Raw genomic sequence first — 12,650 nt, 5'->3', positions numbered from 1 at the left:
TACAAAATACAGAAAATACAGGTTATTAACCTTTCTAACTGACATTTTCAACACTCCAGGAAGAGTTCTGACAAAATAAACAGGATATAACATGTTAATTAAAGGTGCATTATGTAATAAATCTAAAGCAAGTGGCCTTAAAATCATCCTAATATGTCACAGAGACTCAGGAATAATGTTCATATAACAAACTGCACTCACCAACAACAACAGTAAAGACAAAATATTTGCATTAAAAAAAATATTTTGCAGACTGCAAATCATGTTTATGTTTTGAAATCATGTTTTGACATGTGGCGCCACCAACCGCCGTCTACCAATCATTGCAGTCAGTAGAGTCTCAGCTGCAAGAGCTTGTGTAGGTTCGGATGGATTAGCTGTTTGTTTTCTTGTTTGTGCGTAAGCTAAAAACACATTTCTTTCAGCTTCTCCGTCACATTTTGTGTGATGTGTTTGTTTTTCATCATAAGGTCTAATGCGGTTTCTTTCCACTCTGCACATAAAAGGTGAACTAAATGAATGTTACGAGAACACTGCGTTCAGTTTGCGGGCCTGAGTGCTGCGTGGTGGATCTGTGAAGGCCGATGCTCGGGTTGTTTGGATCCTTCCACTTTTGTAATTACAGATTCTCAGGACATGTGAGGGACAAAATGGGGTCAAAGGAGGAACATTTTGTTTTCTCCTTTAAAAAGAAAATCCAGCTGCATGAGTCAGTTCGAGATAATTTACTCCAAAGTAAAGAAGCAACAAAAACAAAAAAATAAATGCAGCCACAAATGTCTCAACAATGTGGAAACATAATCTTTGCCTTTGGAAATTGCGTTTGAATTCCAGAGCTTTTATTGGATGCATTATGGAAATTTATGGAAATTTATGGAAAACCCGACTGCTTAAGAAAGTCACTGTAAGCCAAGACAGCTATGCTTCACTTCAGCAGATAAAGCCTAAAGAGTAGTTAAACTGGGAGCAGTCGCTGACAGCGTGGTGCATGTGTGTTTGTATAATGGCTGCTGAATAAGAAATGTGCCATGTGAACTGACTGTTCGTATATAATACCTACGTACACAATAGATAGATGTTTAAAAAGGAGAAAATATGTAAATATGTGAGTAAATATGGAAGAAAAAAAGCTAGCTTAACCTATTTTCGTGTAGCTTAGCCTAGTTTAGCAGCAAGGCAAGAACTAACAGAGTAGCGTGGCTGAAGCCAACAAAAATCAACCTGCTAGCAGCTAACTAATTATTACTTACACAAACCCACAGTGTAAAGGAAACTTAAATATGTCAGTAAATACGCAAAAAATTATTTACATTTCCACCAACTGCTAGCTTAACCTCTCTTAGGTTAGCTTAGCCTAACTTAACAGCAGAGCAAGAACTAACAGAGAGCAGGTAGCCTGCTCTAACTGAAGCTCACAAAAATCAACCTGCTAGCACCTCAACAGCTAACTAATTATTACTTACACAAACCCACAGTGTAAATAAAACTGCCATATGTGAGTAAATATGCAAAAAAAACATTTAAAAAAAACAACAACCGCTACCTTAACCTCTCTTAGGTTAAGCTTAGCCTAGCTTAGCAGCAGAGCAAGAACTATCAGAGAGCAGCTAGCCTGCTCTAACTGAAGCTCACAAACATCAACCTGCTAGCACCTCAACAGCTACCTAATTATTACTTAATTAGTTAGAGTTTTTTTTTAAGTTTTTTAAGTTATTTGTTGACTTCTGTTATTTGAATCCATATTAATATTAAGGAAGGCAAAGACACAGAAAGTGTTGTGGCTATGTGCTAATGGTGCTAACTGAGCAGGGCTGCAATGATTCATCGATTATTAATTGATAACTAAATTAATTGTCATGCTATTTTGACAATGGATCAATGAGTTTGAGTGTTTTGTTCCCAAAAATTGAAACAAGCTAAACTTAAACATGAATCTTTTCTGGTTTCTTTGCTTCGTATAACAAAGAAATCATTCAAACTGAATGATTTTGGTTTGTGGACAAAACAAGACATTTGAGAACATCATCATTTCCAGGTTTGGTCGACATTTTCGGACCAAATTAAGACATAAAATGCGAATACAACCTGAATTTAATATACTTTTCCTTTTTTTAAATCACACAAACCCTGTTTATCTCTCACAAGATGTAAGATAATGCGATTAAACACAGCAGGACAGTGGTACGGGTGGATGAGAAGCTTACGTTCAGCCTGCACTTGTACAAAGTATCCCAGAGTCAGAGCCATGGTCTGGGAGTCCAGACTGCTGAGGGTCTTAGCAGCCATGGTCCCGGAGATCGGCGCTCCGTTCCGCTGGACGTAGTACGTCATCTCTGCCGGGTTCTTGGGACCAGGTAGCCGGCGCATGCTAACCATCTGGGAGAAAAGTTGAATAAAAATACAAATTATAATCCCAGTCTGTAAATTTTAGTGACTTTGGTTGTTGATAATGTTATTATTATTATTCGACCTCTGCTTGGTCTTTGTTGATGTAACATCTTTGTCATCTGAAAACAGACCTGACTGAGGGAGCGTGAGTGTGTATATAGCAGCAGAGCATAGGGAATCTGTGAGTCTATGTGTGTCAAATTTTAATGGGTATTTAGGTCGCATAATACAGACAATTTTAACCCCAAATGTAATCATATTCATGGTCATCTTAATATATCACGTTGATAAAAACGTCCAAGTGAACATTTGTGCTGAATGTGAGAGGTGTTTGTGAGACATCACATTCACAAGGTTAACCTTTCACCGTCCGCCGCCAAAATCTATTCACTCGTTTCATCTTTGGGTTTTCAATTGAATGTTTTTATGCTCCGCGCTCGACGAGCGACGCGGAGCATATAGCGTTCGCACCGTTCCGTCCGTCCGGACTAAAATGAATACCTTCCTGTGCGCGTACGTCCTTCACATTTTGCAGGGTTGTTTAGTGGGTGAATATCTCCAGGCATTTTTTTCGTTTTATCCCAAAAACTTTTTCGTGAATTTTTACGCGTTTTTTTTGCGGGGAAATGTGAGAAATGTGTAAACGGCACTTTACGAGCTTGTCAACACGATAACTTGACAAATATTCAACATATTGATGTCAAACTGGCACTGTCCATGCCTCTTACAAGTATCTTGGACAAGTTCGAAGATAGGTGACCTTGACCTACTTTCCAAGGTCACAGCTGCACTTGTAACTTGGAAAATAGCCAAAACCGGCACTTTTCAAGCTTGTCAACGCGATAACTTGACAAATATTTATTGTATTGCTGCCAAACTGGCACTGTGGATGCCTCTTACAAGTATCTTGAACAAGTTCGAAGATCGGTGACCTCAACCTATTTCCAAGGTCACCGCTGCACACCACATGTCCAAAGTGGCTTTCATTGCCTATGCAAATTCTGCTTTAAAATTGGCATAAAAATGTGGGCGCATGGACTCAGGCGGAGCATTAGTAGTAGTCGGCTATCACCCCTCTAGTTTTTACTAAATTTGGAGAATTTTTTGTTGTGATGTCGTGTATTCAATCCAATTTCAATGATATTTGATTTTGACTGCGCCAATTCACAACATGTACACGGTAAGTTCAAGGAACATGTTCATTTTTATTTGGTCCAAAACAAACTTTTCGAGTTCCAGTAGTTCATAAAAATATAAAGATCATCAGCGCAAGATATTCATCGACACATAAAACACAACGTCCTTTAGCTATTTAAAAAAAAAAACTGCCCCTCCCCCGATCAAAAACTCCGATTGAATTGGCTCAATCGCTTTGATCGCGACAGTGAGTGATTCGCTGCGCTCGGGGGATAAGACGCTCAAGGAAAAAAATAAACTTGAGTCACTTGAAATCTCAATTTCCCCTTCATCACACATCAAACATCTCATTTCAATTCGGCGGACGCATCACTCGATTTAATCAAGACTGCTAATTTGATTTTGTCATATAAAAAAAAATGAAAGACAGGACATCTGTGTTATTAAATGGTTGGATGATTTCTACTCTATCTTCCATCTCTGCAGAACATAAAACTGGTCGTCTGTGACCTCGTATTATATCAGAGGAAGAAGTAAACGTTTGTCTTAATTTAAACAAGAATATGAGAGGTCACAAGACGAGGATGTTGTCGTCACTTCAAATAAAACTCACGCCCAGAAAGTGGGAGTGACATAATCTATCATTTGGTGTTGGATAATTCATATTTTTACTATACGTTAACGCGTCAACGGCTACAACGTTGGCGCACATTAGCGCATAACGCGCGTGACGTCATGTTTACGTGACTCACGATTGTTAAAATGAGTCACTAAAGTAACGTTAAACTTTAAAAACAGAGGCACACATACGCAGTACACAGGTACGCTAGTTATTTGTAGCGCTGCTCTTTTCCATTAATAAACAGACCACTCCAGTTCGACTGTAGGCACGCTAACGGCACTAAAGGAGCTAACGGTGCTAACTGGTAAACGGTGCCTGGACATGTTTCCATGACGACTGACCAGAAAAAGACGTGATTGACGTCATGTTTACGTGACTCCCAGTTGTTAAAATTAGTCTCTAAAGTAACGCTAAACGCAGTACACAGGTACGCTAGTTATTTGTAGCGCTGCTCTTTTCGTTTAATAAAACAGACCGCTCCAGTTCTACTGTAGGCGTGCTAATGGCGCTAAAGGAGCTTACGCAGCAAACGGAGCTAACTGGTAAACAGTGCCGCAGCACGTGAACATGACGTCACGCGTGTCTTTTTTCTAGTCAGTCGTTATGGAAACGCATCGTGCGATAACATTACATTAACGTTAGCGTGCCCAGCACTAATTATTACTTTTCTTTTTTTTCTTTTGCTTATTCCATGCATGCTTGTCTACCTCTGACCTTTTGACCCCTTTTCTGCTGTTTACAAGTGAATTAACCGCGGTGTGGGGTCAATTGAGTCAAATCTATTTGGCCCTTTTCCACCTATGGTCCCAGCTCGCCTCAACTCACCACGACTTGGCGCAGCATGGTTTAGGTTTAGGTTGGTTTTCCACTCCAAAAATAGTAATAGGCTTTAAGTTTCTTGAGTAAGTTTCAGGTTTGGGAGGTCGCCGACAGGATTTGGCATTACCGCAACTCCTACACTCTTAGAAATAAGGGTTCCCTTCTACAAGGGCTGAGGTTCTACCTGGAACCATTTGCTTCTGAAAAACCCTTACACAAAGAAAGGGGTTTTCAAGGGTTCTTGGTAACACTAATGGTTCCAGTAAGAACCATTTGGATCAAGAGAACCCTTTAAACCCATTTCCTGAATAAAGTGCTTTTAAAAGGGTTCTTGGTGGAACTGGAACCTTTATAAATAGGTTCTACCTGGAGCCAAAAAGGGTTCTCCTATGAGGACAAGCCGAAGAGCCTTATATGGTTCTACTTAGCACTTTTATTTCTAAGAGTGTAGATCGTTTGTGATATATCTAGAAGATTTAAAAAACAACAGACTGCCGATCTGTAGAGGATATAGCGGTAGAAGATGGATGGACACCAGAAAGTAGAGAAATAGAGCTTTTTTGCACCCATACAGTATAATTGTCATTACGGTAGAACCTCAACTTCCGCAGAACGACCGCCCAATCGCAGTACCGTGATGCCTAAACGGTTGAGTGACTGCTAGATATGGAAAAGTGAGTTATCTTGGGGAAAAGGAAGCAGAAGAACTCACTCATTTGGACATTCTTGGACAATTGGAAACACCGTACCTGCACAGTGTATCCGCCCACGGTGGTGGCTCGCCGCGACCTCACCGCCTGAGAACCCTGTCTGCCGGCGACCAGGAAGAGCTCAGCCAGACGCTGCTCCATGAGACTGGCGAAGCTCTGGTAGTTGGCCTCCATAGAGGACGTGTCCACATCCTGGATCACTGCGAGGACAGAGGGGTTTTAAGGGTGAGATAAGTCATTTGCAGAATCAAATTTGCATTTAAATCCAAGATAAAAACCTATTCCAAGAAATAAAGGTTATACTTAAACTGTGTGTCTGCGAGAGACAGAGAGACAGTGGGCTCAGTAAGTGAGAACAAAATAACTATGTCGCTGCAGTGGATCAGAGGACAGGAGTCTCTAATCCATCCTGAGGACAGATTAAGTCCACATGTCCTCAAACCACCTCCGCATGTGTTTTTGTGAAGCGGAGGACATTCAGTCTGGTTTCCATGACTACAGAGGACATCACATTGACTTACATCCACGTCGTGGAGACTTAGGGTGAATTCCAATTCCTTGCTTAACCCTCAATCTCAAAAATGAGCTCCCTCTAGTGCAAGTGCTGTCCTGATTCTCAGAAAAATTAAGTTGAGGGGTGAGTTTAAGGGCTGTATCGCCCTCAATATTGAGATTTTCCGAGACCACCCTTGGGAGCAAGGGCTACCCAGAATGCATTGCATTATGACATAACAAAGATGGCGCCGAAAGCAGCGAAACGAGTACGCTACAAATGAAGTATTTTCTTTGTTAATAGATATAAAAATGATGAAAACCATTGTATTATCTTAGTTTAGGCCCATATTATGGATTACTGACGTCATTGTTGCGTAACATTTATTTTTATTTTACGATCTTTTGTCAATAGTCGGCCGGTATTGGAATTGGCCCCAACTCACCTTAAAGTGTAATAATGTACATTATGGGGGGCTTTATTTTTTTGGGCCCCATAAGGAAGACAAGTCCCCATAGTGTGAGTGTGTAAACAGATTTAGGTCCCCACAACATGAGTAATACCTGGAACACACACACACATGTTTGCCCTTAATTCCTAATGAGGACCCTCATTGACATCACTTACCCTAACCTTAACCATCACTTACCCTAACCTTAACCATCACAACTTAGTGCCGAACCCTGACCCTTAACCCAAATCTAACAAAAAACAATAAATACACAACTCCTTATATGGACATCCTGGGTGTTAGTTTTTATAAGTCACATATTCAGGCTTTAAATTTGTATTTTTTTTTTTGTTGTCTTCTTATGTGTTGTTGAGTCAAAGTTGTGATTACATTTTTAGTGGTGATATAAAGCAGCAATAATTGTGCAGAATAAGAGTGTTTTTCTTTTGTTTTTGTTCCTAAAAAATGAGCAAAAATTAAGTTTGAACTGTGACGTATTTACACATTTTTGGTCCTTACAAAGCCACACATACAAGTAAAAGCGCGCACACACACACACACGCATCAATCTCGCTCCTGAGTACATTTCACACAAGGGGGCTATAAGTGAGACGGGGCAGTGGACAACACACTCTCTCTCTCTCTCTCTCTCTCTCTCTCTCTCTCTCTCTCTCTCTCTCTCTCTCTCTCTCTCTCTCTCTCTCTCTCTCTCTCTCTCTCTCTCTCTCTCTCTCTCTCTCTCTCTCTCTCTCTCTCTCTCTCTCTCTCTCTCTCTCTCTCTCTCTCTCTCTCTCACACACACACACCAAAATCATTCACAGCCGTCAGTGATGTGATGTGATCTCTCCCTCTGTCCCACTCAAGAAGCTGTGAATTATACATCAATAGGTTTTTTCCCCAGAAGTCACACACACACACACACACACACAGACACACACACACACACACACAGACACACACACTCTCACACACACACACACACAGAGGAAAAATGTAGACAGTCAATATAGATATTTTGCTGAATTGCACAACAGTGTGCACCAGGGCGTTTAACTAACGGCTGTTTTGTCCACTCAATATGAGTCCTGATTACAGCTCATCCTGTGTGTGTGTGTGTGTGTGTGTAAAGAGCAATTTACCTGTTATCACCCAGTAGCTCTTTGTTGCCGCTGACGTGTTCAGATTATGGTATTCTAGGGCTGGAGAGAAAGTATGGTATCACCAGAAACTTTCCACTGATATTTACATCATATCTTGTACTTATTTTCCCTTATTATTTACTTCTGTATATAATACGATACAATCAGACTGATCCCATGTGGTCAAAATGGGCTAGTGTCACATTAAAAGCACAAGAACGGAGATAATTACCTTCAAAAAAGTAAGGGGGGCACATAAAAATAAGTGTTAAATGTATCTTAAAAGGGTAAGTTTTGAGGAGTGGTTTAAATGATTTATTAATCTTCCCAAAATCATTTTCTCATGTGGCTTTTACAATTCTGAGATTAAAGTTACAATTTTGAAGAAAAGAAGAAGAAAAAAATCACAAAAAACGCATGATTTTCTCAGAATTGTTACTTTAATTCCAAATTTATGACTATTTATTAATCTTTCCAAAAATATTTTCTCATGTGCCGCTCAAAATTAGATTAAAGTTAGAATTCTGAGATTGAAGTAAAAAATCTGAGATTAAAGTAAAAATCCTGAGAATAAAATCAGAATTCTGAGATTAAAGAATTCTGCGATTAAAGTAAAAATTTTGACATTAAATTCGAAATTCTGAGATTAAATTTAGTGACATTAAAGTAAAAAATTCTGAGATTAAAGTCAACTTTCTGAAATTAATGTCAGAATTCTGAGAATAAAGTAAAAATTCTGAAATTAAAGTAAACATTCTGAGATTAAAGTCAAAATTATGAAATTTAAAGTCAAAATTCTGAGATTAAAGAATTCTTAGGAAAAAAAACATATTTAATCTCAGAATTCAGTTTTTTTGTTTGTTTCTTTACATTTATTATCATCGTTTTAACATTTCTGAGTTCATAAAGTTGCCAATGGAGAGGCAGATTGAGCTTTGCTTTACTCACGCTCAGCGATGACGAGCGGCGGGTAGAACAGGAAGTAGCCGACCAGCTCCGCCGTCAGCTGGTTGAGGAGGCCGCTGGATATGGTCCCGTTTAGAACCGAGTCCTGGTTCTTCACCACGTAGACCAGAGAGACCGAGGGAGAACCCGGCTCCTGCCACACACTCTGGATCTGAAAAAAACACACACAAAAAGAGATTAAATTAAAGGCTGATTTTCATATTTAAAATACCACACAAACAGGAAGCAGGTGACTCTTACGTAAATACATAACGGTATCATAACGGAAATGTCTGAGCTGCACATAAAAGATGTATGACAGGAGGTCCAGACACATGATGACTCTATGACTGAACACTGTTTTTCTCCCTATAATAAAAACCCTGGGACTGAGTCACCGCAGTGAAGTGGATGATGGTACGAGATACGAGGAGTCGTCTTTTCTCCTCTCGCATGAATATTTGAGAGGATGAATTATGAATGGACCCCCATACACATATATCTGTGTCTGCTTACTTACTGTACCATGACAGATAGATAGAGACAGAAAAAGTGAAGAAAGATAAATGAAAAGAGGTCTCTGCGCCTGAATGGGTCCTTTCAAGACTATTACAGGTGGTTTTAAAGTCTGGTTATATGAGCGTACGATGTCTTTAACGCCCTCTTTAAGACAGGAAACCATAGTTTGCGCTGGTTTGTAATGTCAACCCAGCTCACTCCACCACACACCAAAGTCCATAGAGACAACCAGCGATTTTACAACACAGCACACACGAGTCGTCGATCCACTGCTGCCTCCCGTCACAACGTTCAAATATTATGATATATGTTATTTCACGACTTTGGTGCTTGAAATCATTCGCTCAGATTCACCTAAGGGGCATAAAACACAGGGTTTCTGTGAGCTAAAAACGCTTATTTTCTATACGGGCTTTGGTATATACTTCATATATACTTCATAATATACTTCAATAAGATAAGAAACCAAAACGGAGCAGAAATATTATCAGGAAATGTACATGACATTTAAAAAGTTGTACTGCGCTAAGCCTCCAGGAGCTCGATTATGTTGCCATGTTAGCCTGATTAGCATACACCCTGTGCTGTGTGCTTAAAAGCTGCTTAACTGAGAAGCAGAGCAGGAAACATGAACTTAGGAGATCGTAGAGTAAAGCAGGTGTATATTTTAATATTTAAGCCTTTTGTTATATGGCTAAAATTCACTGCACGTGTCATATTTGTCATCGTATTCCTTCCCAGCGTTGTGTATGAGAGTCACCAGAGTCCGACTTCCGAAGAACACGGATCGTACCAATAATTTTTCATGTTTTTTAGATCTCACACTTGGTCAAAAGGTGTCAAAAAATATACTTCAATAAGATAAGAAATAAAAACTGAGCAGAAATATTATCAGGAAATGTACATGACGTTTTGAAAGTTGTACCGCGCGAAGCTTCCTGGAGCTCGATTAGCCATGCTAGCCTGATTAGCTGTACCGCACACAGCACAAAAGGTGCTTAACTGAGAAGGCAAAGCAGGAAACGTGATCTTAGGAGATCGTAGAGTAAAGCAGGTGTATATTTTAATATTTAAGCCTTTTGTTCTGTGGTTAAAAATCACAATATGTGCCATATTCGTCATTGTATTCCTTTCCGGCGTTGTGTATGAGAATCACCAGAATCCGACTTCCAAAGAACATGGATCATACCAATAATTTTTCATGTTTTTTAGATCTCACACTGGGTCAAAAGGTGTAAAAAAATATACTTCAATAAGATAAGAAATAAAAACTGAGCAGAAATATTATCAGGAAATGTACATGTCGTTTTGAAAGTTGTACCGCGCGAAGCTTCCTGGAGCTCGATTAGCCATGCTAGCCTGATTAGCTGTACAGCACACAGCACAAAAGGTGCTTAACTGAGAAGGCAAAGCATGAAACGTGATCTTAGGAGATCGTAGAGTAAAGCAGGTGTATATTTTAATATTTCAGCCTTTTGTTATGTGGTTAAAAATCACGATATGTGCCATATTTTTAATCGTTTTCCTGACTTCCAAAGGACATGGATCGTACCAATCATTTTTTAGATCGCACACTGGGTCAAAAAGTCAGAAGAAGATACTTAAATAAGAACTATAAGAAGATATAATCAGGAAATGTACATAACGTTTAAGCTTCCAGGAGCTCGATTAGTCATGCTAGCCTGATTAGCATACACCCTGTGCAAGTATGACACACTTTGGCTGTGTGTGTGAGCGCCGCACTAAGAATAGCTACTGGATTACAAAAATAAAAGATGGTGCAGTTACCTCCACGGCGAGCCTGTTGTACGTCTCCAGCACTTTGTCCTGAGCTTCGTCGAAGGCGTTCCCGAGTCTGTGCTCCAACATCTGGACGAAGCTGCAGGAGTAGATGTTGTCTGTGGGGCCCACGAACCTCAGCACTGTGGATCAGAGTGGACGTGTGGACGTTAGAGGGTTCTGTTCTGTTCTGTTCTGCTCTACACGTCACAACACAGCAATGTCATTTATATCAATAACATTAAAGAAAAGTTGAATATTCAAATGTTGGTAATTTTCTGCTCATGCACTGGTTTCTATAACTTTAACCCAGCAGAAAAAAAAACTAGATTACGTAATTATCTGACATTCGTTTTGTCATAAAAGCCCTTTTTACGCCATATCATCTCTAAAAATTATGTATTTCTCACTCTTCCGAGCTGTAAAATATACATGAAAGTATAATTGTGCAATTTAATGTCAAGTCTATAACCAATTTAATGCAAAAGTAAAAAAGTGCAAAACGAAAATACTGCAACTGAACGCAAATATGAATGAACGTAAATTTTATAGCAAAAGACACAAAAGTTATAGTGAGTGAACTTAAAGTGATGGAGTGCAAAAGTTATAGCAAAAACGCAAAAGTTATAGCAAAAACGCAAAGTTATTGCAAAAAACGCAAACGTTTTTATGAGGGAACGCAAAAGTTATAGAGTGGGAACGCAAACTTTTTTGCAAGGGCGTTATCACGGCGGAACGCAAACATTAAAGTGATGGAGCGTAAACGTTTTTTAAAGGGAATGCAAAAAGTTATAGCAAAAACGCAAAAGTTATAGCAAAAAAACGCAAACGTTTTGTGAGGGGAACGCAAAAGTTATAGAGAGGGAACGCAAACTTTTTGCAAGGGAGTTATCACGGGGGAACGCAAACGTTAAAGTGATGGAGCGTAAAAGTTTTTTGAGGGAATGCAAAAAGTTATAGCAAAAACGCAAAAGTTTTACGAGGGAACGCACAGGTTTTTATGAAAGAACGTAACTTTTGCGAGGGGGACACAAAAGTTTATAGCAAAAACACAAAGTTATAGAGAGGGAATGCAAACTTTTTTGCAAGAAAATGCAAAAGCTATGTGAGGGAACGCAAAACTTCACTCTTCTTCAATTTTCCACCCTGTCCCTAGAGGGCGCTTTCTGTCCCTAGAGTTTTCATTAGACCAGTTGGTTGAGCCGCATGTGGTCCACAGGCCGGCAGTTTGAGACCTGTGTTTATCCCGTTCAAGGCTAACGCTAACCAGGTTAGCTTAACCACAGCCAGAGTCCTATCAGCCGTTACCTGACGTCAGAGCCGAGGCGGAGCAGCAGGAGCGGGAATGATTTAGAAACTCGGCAAGAATCTACTTCATCAAAGTGGAATCTATTATCTGGGGGATTGGATTGTTAAGGTATTAAAGAAAGCAAAGCGCTCTGGGTGGATTTCTGTGTGATAGATAAACCTGGGCAGACACAGAAAGAGGATTATCACCACTATCTGGGATGAAAACAAGCCGGAGAAAAAAAAAAAAGAGTTGTCAGTCCGGTCAGCGTCACAGCTCCACACCGGGAGGATCAGCGGGAACAATATTGAGTCCATCAGAAGATTACACGGGAACTTATTAGTGTTGTCTCCGTCCTCT

General features: G+C 39.8%; 1 protein-coding gene across 1 annotated transcript in view; it reads right to left on the bottom strand.

Annotated features, from left to right (window-relative positions):
• Positions 1-12,650, bottom strand: part of LOC310931202 (UPF0606 protein KIAA1549L-like) — a gene marked incomplete at both ends in the record, with an annotated part of 82,101 nt that overhangs the window by 36,500 nt on the left and 32,951 nt on the right. Inside the window, 5 exons of the mRNA XM_083894312.1 lie at positions 2,205-2,376; positions 5,716-5,876; positions 7,760-7,819; positions 8,708-8,876; positions 11,012-11,145. Of these exons, the coding sequence (XP_083750438.1) occupies positions 2,205-2,376; positions 5,716-5,876; positions 7,760-7,819; positions 8,708-8,876; positions 11,012-11,145 (696 nt within the window). The remainder of the gene's footprint in view (positions 1-2,204; positions 2,377-5,715; positions 5,877-7,759; positions 7,820-8,707; positions 8,877-11,011; positions 11,146-12,650) is intronic.

The sequence above is a fragment of the Microchirus variegatus genome, assembly GCF_963457635.1.
Source record: "Microchirus variegatus genome assembly, chromosome: 8".
NCBI lineage: Eukaryota > Metazoa > Chordata > Actinopteri > Pleuronectiformes > Soleidae > Microchirus > Microchirus variegatus.
Note: the sequence above shows the minus strand (reverse complement) of the source record. Positions and strands in the feature narration are given on the sequence as shown.